The 11,421-nt window shown below is 43.9% G+C and overlaps 1 protein-coding gene across 3 annotated transcripts in view; it reads right to left on the bottom strand.

Annotated features, from left to right (window-relative positions):
* Positions 1–1,575: 1,575 nt before the first annotated feature.
* Positions 1,576–11,421, bottom strand: part of LOC133390330 (cytidine and dCMP deaminase domain-containing protein 1-like) — a 29,568-nt gene continuing 19,722 nt past the window's right edge. For all 3 annotated transcript variants that reach the window (XM_061638740.1, XM_061638744.1, XM_061638743.1), the window contains 2 exons: positions 5,485–5,512; positions 1,576–4,512 (listed from right to left, as the gene is read on the bottom strand). In XM_061638740.1, the coding sequence (XP_061494724.1) occupies positions 4,457–4,512; positions 5,485–5,512 (84 nt within the window). In that variant the 3' untranslated portion in view covers positions 1,576–4,456. The remainder of the gene's footprint in view (positions 4,513–5,484; positions 5,513–11,421) is intronic.

Raw genomic sequence — 11,421 nt, 5'->3', positions numbered from 1 at the left:
CTGAAGAGACCCACCTCAGACCCAGAATATCTTAATAACTATAGGCCTGTGGCAAATGTTCCATTCCTGGGCAAGGTCCTTGAACGAGTGGTTGAGGGCCAGCTCCAGACACTCTAGAATGAGACCGATTATCTGGATCCATTTCAGTTGGGTTTCAGGCCTGGTTTTGGCACAAACAGCCTTGGTCGCCCTGTATGACCTCTGTCGGGAGAGAGACGGGGGAGTGTGACCCTGTTGATTCTTCTTGATCTCTCAGCAGCTTTTGATACCATTGACCATGGTATCCTTCTGGGAAGACTGGCTGAGTTGGGAGTGGGAGGTACTGCATGCCAGTGGTTCCGCTCCTGCTTGGCGGGTCGTGTCCAGAAGGTAGTGCTTGGGGAACATTGATTGGCACCCTGGACTCTCCAGTATGGGGTTCCGCAGGGGTCAGTTCTGTCCTCCATGCTGTTCAACATCTACATGAAACCACTGGGTTCGGTCATCCGGAGCTTTGGAGTGCGTTGTCACCAGTACGCTGATGACATGCAGCTCTACTTCTCCTTTTCATCTTCAGGTGAGGCTGTCAATGTGCTGAACCAGTGCCTGTTTGTAACAATTGACTGGATGAGGGCTAATAAACTGAGGTTCAATCCAGACAAGTCTGAGATGCTGCTAGTGGGTGGTTCTTCTGACTGGATGGTGGATGTCCAACCTGTCCTGGATGGGGTTGCACTCCCCCTGAAGGAGCAGGTTCGTAGCTTAGGGGTTCTCCTAGAACTATCTCTGTCAGTTAAGGCTCAGGTAGCCTTGGTGGCACGGAGTGCCTTCTACCAGCTTCAGTTGGTGGCCCAGCTACGCCCCTATGTAGACAGGGATAACCTGGCTTCAGTTGTCCATGCTCTGGTAACCTCCAAGTTAGATTACTGCAATGCACTCTACGTGGGGCTGCCTTTGAAGATGGTTCGGAAACTGCAGCTTGTGCAAAATGCAGCGGCCAGATTGGTAACAGGGACCAGACGGTCCGAACATATAAAACCGATTCTGGCCCGCTTGCATTGGCTGCCTGTATGTTTCCAAGCTCAATTCAAGGTGCTGGTTTTAACCTATAAAGCCTTACACGGCTTGGGACCACAATACCTGATGGAACGCCTCTCCCAATACAAACCCACCCGTACACTACGCTCAATATCTAAGGCCCTCCTCCAGGTGCCTACTCCGAGGGAAGCTGGGAGGGTGGCAACAACAGAGAGGTCCTTCTCAGTGGTGGCCCCCAAATTGTGGAATGATGTCTTTGACGAGGTGCGCCTGGCGCCAACACTGTTATCAAGACTCTCCCAGGCATTTTAGCATGTGTTTTAAATGTTTAAATTATGTTTTAAATTGTTTTTAAAAGATGTGTTTTAAATTTGTATATTTGTTTTTAATGTTTTTAGGTACTGTAAACCCCAGAGAGCTTCGGCTATGGGGTGGTCTATAAATACAATAAATAAATAAAAACATCACCAATTCCAAATTTAACTGGAACACGTTAAACACTTTATTGAAAAGAAATTTAAAATGTAAGATGTTGCATAAGGATTAGACAAGTTAATAAATTTAACTACAGATGATACAGATCTAGAACCAATCTGCGTCTAAGTCATTAAAATCAATTAGTCATTATTTAACTTGAGGCCACTGATTCAAGTGGATCTACTCAAAAAAATTTTAGTTTGATTCAACCCAGGGAATTAATGCTTTGTACTGAGTTGTTATTTGAGCATCTAGAAGAGCCTATATGATTAGCATGCAATGAGATGCAAAAGAAACTCAAGATAAAACTAAAGGCATGAAGTTCCAAAAGCTGGTACAGAAGCAACAAGCAGAACAGTTGGTTAATATGATATGACTTCCTCTCAACAGGCTCCTGCTCACTATTTGATATGAAGTACTGAAGCTAAAACATACAATATAATCCTACCTCTGCTTAATTTCCTCTTGCACACTACCTGAATTTTTAAATGCGAAGCTGAAACATTGGTAAAGTTTCCCTAGGCACTTAAAGAATTAGATGTGGCACTAGAATAGTTAAATATGAAAGCTAAGGCATTGAAATTGACTTAAAAGGTGTTCAGAATTTTAAAAGATTCACTAAAATGAAATTCAAACCTAACAGCACGGGAAACGGTTACATATTTTGAAAAGAGTTTGAAAATACAAAAAGGATCCTAAAATGTTGGAGGAGGGGTACAGGTAAACTGAATTAAAACCAATCAATAATAGTGTGATTGAATTTATGTTCCAGGATGATTCCAAGGTGGGTACATAATCTTTTTGCTACAGAAATGAGTCAAAGACAAAATCTCAGAATATATTTAAAAGAGACTTAAAACAATTCTAAGTCCAAAGAATCAGCTAAAAAGTTAAAAGCATAAAAGTATAAAAGTGTAGCAGAATTGAAGCCCATAATTTACCAAGATTCCTTGGTTCCAGAGGAGAATCATAAACAAAAAAGCTGAGAGTGAGGGGGCCTCCCAAAGGATATGAGCAGCAGAGGCTGTTCCATTAGGGCAAATGGGGCGCTGCGCCACCAACCTCAGTCTACCCTTAGCCAGACCCCATCTGCCTGCTTTCTTACAGTCAACAAGTCAGGGGATGGGCTTGGCATGTGATTGGCTCTGCCTCCATCTACTGTTGGACTCCTTGCCTTTTGCCCTACAAGTCCCAATAGGCACCAGCCACCACTGGACTTACACATAAGCCGAGCCCTGCTGGATCAGGCCAAAGACCCATTTAGTCCTGCATCCTCTTCTTACATTGACCATCCAGATGCCGACAGGAAGCCCACAAGCAGGAAAGGTGCTCTGCCCAGTTGGAGTTCCCAGCTATTGGTATTCAGAGGCATATTGCCTCCAGTAGTGGAGAACATAACTTTCTCTTTCATGAATTTGTCTAAACTTCTTTTAAAGCCATCCAGGTTGGTCACCATCAATACATACTGTTGGAGCAAATTTCAAAATTTAACTAAGGTCTGTGTCAACAGGTACTTTCTTTTGTTTGTCCTGAACCTTCCAACATTCAGCTTCACTGAATGGCCCCCGAGTTCTAATATTATGAGAGGAGAAAAACTTATCCCTAACAGCTTTCTCTACACCAGAGAGCTCCCAAAGGAGAATGGAAGCCTCCATTCCCTGGTTTTTTATATTTTTGTTCTAGCCATGGGAGTACCAGGGCATGATGATGCCACCATTCACCAGCCAGTCCCATCTAACCTTTTCTTTGTGCTGTCCCCATCACATTCCTTTGAACCTCCCAGCATCTGTGTATGTTACTTAATTGGCATGCTCCTTAGCTATACATTGCCTTTGAACTTCTGGTCTAGTGTGCCATCCTCTAAGAATGTGAGGCTGTTTGCAACAATTAAATAGAATTGTTACCTGCAAGAACATTTAAGTGTTACCACTGCATGGTCTATGCATGAGACTAGCAGATGAGACCATTCTCTATTGGTGACTTAGCATGCGCCATCTGGTTCTTCAACAGCCTTTTGGCAGTAGCTGTGAAGCCAAAACTAAAACCATCTTTGTAACCATACAGCTGATACCAAGGATGGGCAAATCATTCAATGTTGGTTTCTCGTTTTTCTCATCTTAAGTTCGGTTCTCCACATTTCAACATCAGTTTGTGATTTTTTTGAAGTCCTCCTCATCAGTGAATTTCCCCTAATACGTCTGTATGCAATTTTGCCAACTATACACATTTTTGCAGAGCAGTTTTCTCTAACATGGATTTTTAAATGTTATTTTCACTTATAAATGCATTTTTGTACACACTTCACCGTAATATTGTTTTGGAAAATGTTAATTAAGTAGGCTTGCTATTAAATGCAAACTTAATCAAATTTCTCTTCCCTAGCTGGCATACTAATTTTCCATCAGAGGCTTTTGATTCTTTTTTGCTTCTCGGTTTTGAAGTCTCAGGCACACACTCTGAGACTAGGATCTTCATACATGTGAGCCTCTAATTCTGAATACCAGTGGAAGGTTTTAAAATAAGAGCCTGGAGTTCCAGTTAGGGATATAAGGCCCATTATCATCTGCACCTAGAATCTTCCTGGGGATCCTCTCAGAATACCTAATGAATCTATTTGATCGTTATAGGACCAAGTTAGCTGTAACCCTTTCAGACTGACTGGAAGAGAATCTGGATTCATTTCGACTGTACAGAACACTACATTCCTTAACACAAAGTACAACATAATGTACTATCAATGCTCTACAACAAATAAATGATTTTAAAGCTTTCCCAGAGAATGATTTTAAAGCTTTCCCCAAAATTAAGGATAATTTTAGTTCATTTTGCAAAATGTTACACATGATATAAATAGATAAATGTTGTTATCTTGCATCTTGTGAAGGCAGGTGTAGCCAAAGAAATGGTCACTGAGCTTTTTTGTTTGTTTTCCCAAAGCCTGTTACTTGATGAATGAGAAGAATCACTCAGTATTGTCTCTTGCGTCATCCACTAGTGCCTCTTCTTCACGGTTTGTCTCTGAAAGTAATGCAATATTTGAAAAAATATATATTACTTGCCTAATACGGCAAATCCCTGGCTATAATGTTGTAATCTGTGTTAAAATGAGGTTAATCATGACCACGGGGTAAAACTACACATGACCCTAAATATGCTGCATTGCTCCATCCTGATTTGGATGAAGGCCATCCAATTCTGTCCCGTTCCATTCTTCTTTTATATGTCCCTCACACCCTCACTCACATATAGGAAGCTTCCTTATACTGAACATCAGACCGTTGATCCATCTGGCTCAGTACAGTCTACACAGACTGGGAGTGGCTCTCCAAGGTGTCAGACAGCAAGCCTCTCCCAGTCTTTCCGGGAGACTGAACTTGGGACATTCTGCATCCAAGGCAGATGCTCTGTCGCTGAACTATGGCCCCCATAACCCATGACTTTTCAGGGGGTGGAGGGGCTTCATGGGAGAGGAAGGGAGGGGAAACTTTCCTATTATAAACTTCCTTGCATTAGTTTACCATAGGATCCAAGCCACTGTGTGTCACAGTTGTTTCTTCAAGTGAAACCACTGCACTTACCCAGGTACTTGGCATTTAAGGGGAAATTGTTTTAGCAGCTCACAGGTATATTTCACAGTGGCAGTATAGCTTTACCTCCTAGCAGGAGTACTCCTGTTCAGGGTTCCTGCCAGCCAGCCACACCCTCCTCCAGGATATGACAAGCTATAAAGAGCTCAAGCAGGGCATGCCACTCCCACCACACACCCTCTTTTCCATTTTTTCCACTAACACAAGGCATTCTGTAGCTACAGAGCATGCCCAGTCCTTATCGGGCTACTTGCGGGGTCAGGTGGTCAGTTGCTTCGGTTCGTTTGTTTTTTAAAAAAAATCCCCTTGAGCATGCCAATACATCCCTCTTCTTTCTCAGTGGCCCTACTTTGGCTCCATTTCTGCCTGTGCTTGCCTGTTAGAAGGAACAATGATGGCTTACCTGATGGTCGTTGTGAAGCAGGCATTTCCTAGAAAAGGAAACATCAAAACACACCTCTCATTATCTCTTGTAGATAATCACATCAATAGGTTCACAGTTATACCATAAATAAAAACTCTAAAGAGTAAATAGTTTTATGTGTGCCTTCTTCTGAGAAAGAGACGGATGTCGAACTGCTTCCGTATTCTTGGGACACAATAGGGTTAAGAAATTGTTTCTTGTAATGGGGTGCAACCAGTAGCGTAGTGGCAAATTCAGAAGTGTAGGTTCCCTTCATGATAGTCACAGCCACACACTGCTGAGAATGAGATCCTTGTTAATGGCTTCTCCCACAAAAACAGACGTCCTTAGCAGCTAATCAGCGGTGAAAGGAGGTGAGTCAGATTGCCTCCAATCAGAAAGAAAGAACAAGGAAGTATATTGGAAGACTCTTCTCAGTGGCTAACAAACTCCCTTTTCATGCTTATGGCTCATAGAACACTCCTGCTGGGACCCTGCTCCCCAAAAAAGTAAGGGGTCCAAGAGCTGCTGAGACCCCAGATGACTACATCCCTAGGTGCAACATTTGAAAGTTGGTGGTACTTTATATCTACAGTCCTCCACATGCTTGCTCAGAAATAAGTCCCATTGTATGGAGAACTGGAAGATCCAAGATAGGATCTGGAAAAAAATGAAATGTTTAAAAAATAACACAGAGAGCAGGGTTTCCAAAAGTGGCAGAACAGTTAACGGGTTGGTAGATATCCTTGTTGCTCTTTGATTTTTTTTAAAGTAATGCTGGATGTATGCTCCACTGCTACCACAGTTAAGAAATGTGCAGTCACTGAGGATAATGTGTAAAGTTTGGTGCTGCCTTTCGCAACCTTTGTGTCCCCAATGTTTCTGGACTACAATTTCCATCATTCCTGACCATTCGCCATGCTGGCTGGAGCTGATGGGAGTTGTAGTCTAACAACATCTGGGGACCCAAAGGATGGGAAAGGGTGGTTCAGTGGGCTGCTGAATTTCTGACATTGATTTTAGAAAATAGTATAGCATAGATATTAAAACACATAGGTTTAGGTTAAATGGAATATTTTGAAATAACTATACAGTAGGGCCCCGCTTCTTGGCGTTCCGCTAATATGGTGCCAGCGGGGGATCAGCTGATCTTCTCCTCTTCTGGCGTGATCAGACTCCTTCATTCAAACTGATCACGCCGAAGGAGGGGAAGATCAGCTGTAGCGCTCTAGTTTTCTGTTGTTCTTTTCCAACAGAGGGCTTATCCACATGGGAGCATAACTTCATACTAAAGACATTCACACTGAGGGGAAGGATCAATCATGCAGTTTCCTAATGACCACACTCTCTAATTTAACATTTCCACTCCCTCTGGTTACATGGCAACCAATTTGTTCTACCAGTAAGTTTCATTTAAAAAAACAACAACCTGGAAGTGCAATTATTTGTATTTTCACTGGTACAATACAGATGAAATGCAAATATTTGTTTGAGCAGTATTATGCTTTTGTGCACAAGTTGGGGGGGGAGAGAAAATAAAGGCACCATTTGCAGCAACATGAAAAAAGCCAGCAGAAGGAGGAAAGCTGCCGGAAGTTGCATGTCAGCCTACAGGAAGCAAAATAAGCAAAGGGAGGAAGAGGGTGTGGGTGTGGAGAGTGGAATGATGGTCACACCCATCTAAAAGCATTGGAGCAAAAAGCCTGCAAGCACTAGAGAAAGGGAGTGAAGTCATATTTTACTTCCCTTTTCATATTAGCAGAAGATTGGGTTAGTACAGATTTACAGGGGGGAAACTTTGTGATAGATTCTGTTTGCCAGTAACAGCATGTGAACCATGCAAATTTAAAGATGTGAGTAGCATGAAAACACAATTAACCACTGTGTAGATGAGCCCAGATACTCAGCATCCCATGGGTATTAAGCATAGGCATTCTTCGTGGGCTTTTTAAAAAAAAATAACTAGGGTTTTTAAAGGGGGGTTGTCCTTCTGCAAATCTTGGTGTTCCCTCAAGCACATTAATACCTTCCCTCTTGCTTCTCAGCACTCCCCTTTGGACTCCAATACTGTTTTAAACTTATCACCCGAGTTTGCTATTAAATGGAAATGGACTGCCTTCAAGTCAATTCCAACTTATGGCAACCCTATGAATAGGGTTTTCATGGTAAGCGGTATTCAGAGGTGGTTTTACCATTGCCTTCCTCTGAGGCTAAGAGGCAGTGACTGGCCCAAGGTCACCCAGTGAGCTTCATGGCTTTGTGGGGATTCAAACCCTGGTTTCCCAGGTAGTACTCAAACACTCTAACCCCTACACCACACTGGCTATTAGAGGGAGCAATAGTTAAAATTACCTCATCTCAGTGCAACACAGAAGATTCAAATCACCAGGATCGAGTTTTTGTCCCGAAGCCCCTTCGCCACTCATCAGCTGATTTGTTTCCTTTCCCCCACCCACTGTTTGGGTGAATGATGTTGGAAGCAGCTGAAGAGCACACTAATCAGCACACTGTTTAGCTGTGGCCAGCACCAATTACTGGGGTGGTGGTGGTGGTGGTAGGGGAAGATGCATGATGGAAATGTTGCAATCCCCTCACACCTTTCCGCACCTTCCAGCTGATTGGTGGAGGAAACAACTCAGCTCTTTCCATCACCAATCAGCAGGGAATAAGGAGATACAATAGGATCTCAATGTGCTGGGAGGAGAGGTTTAAAACTCTGCATTCCCACATTGAAATGTGTGTATACACACATGCACAAGAAAGTGCAAGAGACTGGGAGAAAGTGTGTGTGTATGTATGTCTGTATGTATCATTATGTATGAAGGACAGTGAGTGCAGAAAGGCTGTGGGAGGAGAGCCTAGGTCCCACACACCACCAGCATGCAGCCTCCAACCCACTGCTGCATGTGGCTCTCAAGAGCAAAAACATGCACACCCATGCAATGAATCTCCAGGCTGTGTGTTCTCCCTCCCCTTTTGCCTTTGAACCTTCCACTTGAAAGTTTGTAACAGACTGTGGTTTCCATTTCATGTGAATGCAAGAAGCTGTGGTTTGTGCAAACCATAGTTAACAGGCGAGGCTATCGAGCCAAGATACTGATATCAAACCAACTTTATGTTGCACTGACCATAGTTTCCTGTATTCAAACAAATCAGGAAGATGTGGTTTGTTACAAGGCATGAATAGAAACTTCAGACTGTCGCCCCAGCAAACCTTTTCACACACAAAGAAGGGAAAATGAAGAAGCAAAAGGTTCACCACAGCATGTTCACATACAAAGCAAACTATGGTTTGTTATTGTATCTGAAAGCAGCCCATGATTAAGGGTATGATGGTAATTTCACTGTATTTGTTCAGTTGTTTGTCTAACATTTTTATTGCAACCAGACTCGTGGAGGCTTGTTCTAAAAGGCAGGATAGAATATATTAAATAAAAGAGACAGACAAACACTTTCTAGATGTGCCTTAAGTATATATGTAAATCATGTGCATGGGACTAGCCACATCTTCCTTTCAAAAAGCAGCGGAGTGAGGCAGGGTGTATGATCCTGATTGGGACTGTAGCATTAGTGAGGGGCGCTAAGGTTTTCCCTCACATAATTTTCTTGCTGAAAATTGTCTCCCTGAAGCTGCTATTATTGCTGCTATTATTATTATTGCGGATGATACGAAACTGGGAGGGATAGCTAACACAATGGAAGACAGGAATAAAATCCAAAGGGACCTGGATAGACTAGAAAATTGGGCTGAAATTAATAAAATGACATTCAATAAAGACAAATGCAAGATTCTGCATTTAGGCCACAAAAACAAAATGCACGGGTACAGGATGGGAAATACCAAGCTTAGCAGTAGTGCGTGTGAGAAGGACCTTGGAATTGTAGTGGATTGCAAGTTGAACATGACCCAGCAGTGTGATGCTGTGGCAAAAAAGGCAAACGCGGTTTTGGGCTGCATAAACAGAGCTATAGTTTCCAGGTCGAGGGAAGTAATAGTCCCACTATATTCTGCATTAGTCAGGCCTCATCTGGAATACTGCGTTCAGTTCTGGGCGCCTCATTTTAAGAAAGATATAGACAAGTTAGAGCGGGTTCAGAAGAGGGCGACGAGGATGATAGCCGGTATGGAGAACAAGTCTTATGAGGAAAGGTTGAAGGAACTTGGCATGTTCAGTCTGGTGAAGAGAAGGCTGAGGGGTGACATGATTGCACTCTTTAAGTACCTGAAGGGCTGTCACATAGAGGAGGGTACAGATTCGTTCTCCGCTGCCCCAGAGGGTAGGACTAGGTCTAATAGTTTTAAGTTGCAGGAGTGTAGATTCAGATTGGACATTAGAAGGAACTTCTTGACAGTAAGGGCAGTTTGGCAATGGAACCGACTGCCTAGGGAGGTGGTGGGATCCCCTTCGCTGGATGTCTTCAAGCAGAGGCTGGACAGCTATCTGCGGGAGATGCTCTAGCTGTGGATTTCCTGCTGTGAGCAGGGGGTTGGACTCGATGGCCTACAAGGCCCCTTCCAACTCTATGATTCTATGATTACTATTACTATTACTACTACTATTACTACTACTATTACTACTACTATTACTACTACTATTACTACTACTATTACTACATTTGTATACAGCCCCATAGCCGAAGCTCTCTGGGCAGTTTACAACAATTAAAAACAAATATACAAATTTAAAAACACATTTTTAAAAAGCAATTTAAAAACACATGCTAAAATGCCTGGGAGAAGAGAAAAGTCTTGATAACACTGTTGGCGCCAGGGGCACCTCATCACACGTTATTCCATAATTTGGGGGCCACCACTGAGAAGGCCCTCTCCCTTGTTGCCACCCTCTCAGCTTCCCTCCGCGTAGGCACCCGCAGGAGGGCCTTGAATGTTGAGCATCATGTACTGGTGGGTTCGTGTCGGGAGAGGTGTGCCATCAGGTATTGTGATCCTAAGCTGTGTAAGGCTTTATAGGTTAAAACCAGCACTTTGAATCGAGCTCGGAAACATACAGGCAGCCAATGCAAGCGGGCCAGAATTGGTTTTATATGTTCGAACCGTCTGGTCCCTTTTACCAATCTGGCCGCTGCATTTTGCACAAGCTGCAGTTTCCGAACCGTCTTCAAAGGCAGCCCCACGTAGAGTGCACTGCAGTAATCTAACTTGGAGGTTACCAGAGCATGGACAACTGAAGCCAGGTTCTCCCTTCCCAGATAGGGGCAAAGCTGGGCCACCAACTGAAGTCGGTAGAAGGCAGTCCGTGCCACTGAGGCTACCTGAGCCTCAAGTGACAGAGATGGTTCTAGGAGAACCCCTAAGCTACGAACCTGCTCCTTCAGGGGGAGTGCAACCCCATCCAGGACAGGTTGGACATCCACCATCCGGTCAGAAGAACCACCCACTAGCAGCATCTCTGTCTTGTCTGGACTCAGTTTATTAGCCCTCATCCAGTCCATTGTGACAGCCAGGCACCGGTTCAGCACATTGACAGCCTCACCTGAAGAAGATGAAAAGGAGAAATAGAGCTGTGTGTCATCAGCATACTGATGGCAACGCACTCCAAAGCTCCGGATGACCGCACCCAACAGTTTCATGTAGATGTTGAACAGCATGGGGGACAGAACTGACCCCTGCGGAACTCCATACTGGAGAGTCCAGGGTACCAAGCAATGTTCCCCAAGCACCACCTTCTGGAGGCAACCTGCCAAGTAGGAGCAGAACCACTGGCATGCAGTACCTCCCACTCCCAACTCAGCCAGTCATCCCAGAAGGATGCCATGGTCGATGGTATTGAAAGCCGCATAGAGATCAAGGAGAATCAACACAGTCACACTCTCCCTGTCTCTCTCCTGACAGAGGTCATCATACAGGGCGACCAAGGCTGTTTCCGTGCCAAAACCAGGCCTGAACCCGACTGAAATGGATCCAGATAATCAGTC

Source organism: Rhineura floridana, chromosome 8, assembly GCF_030035675.1.
Source record: "Rhineura floridana isolate rRhiFlo1 chromosome 8, rRhiFlo1.hap2, whole genome shotgun sequence".
In the NCBI taxonomy this organism is placed as follows: Eukaryota; Metazoa; Chordata; class Lepidosauria; order Squamata; family Rhineuridae; genus Rhineura; species Rhineura floridana.
This window is presented reverse-complemented; position numbering and strand designations above follow the sequence as displayed.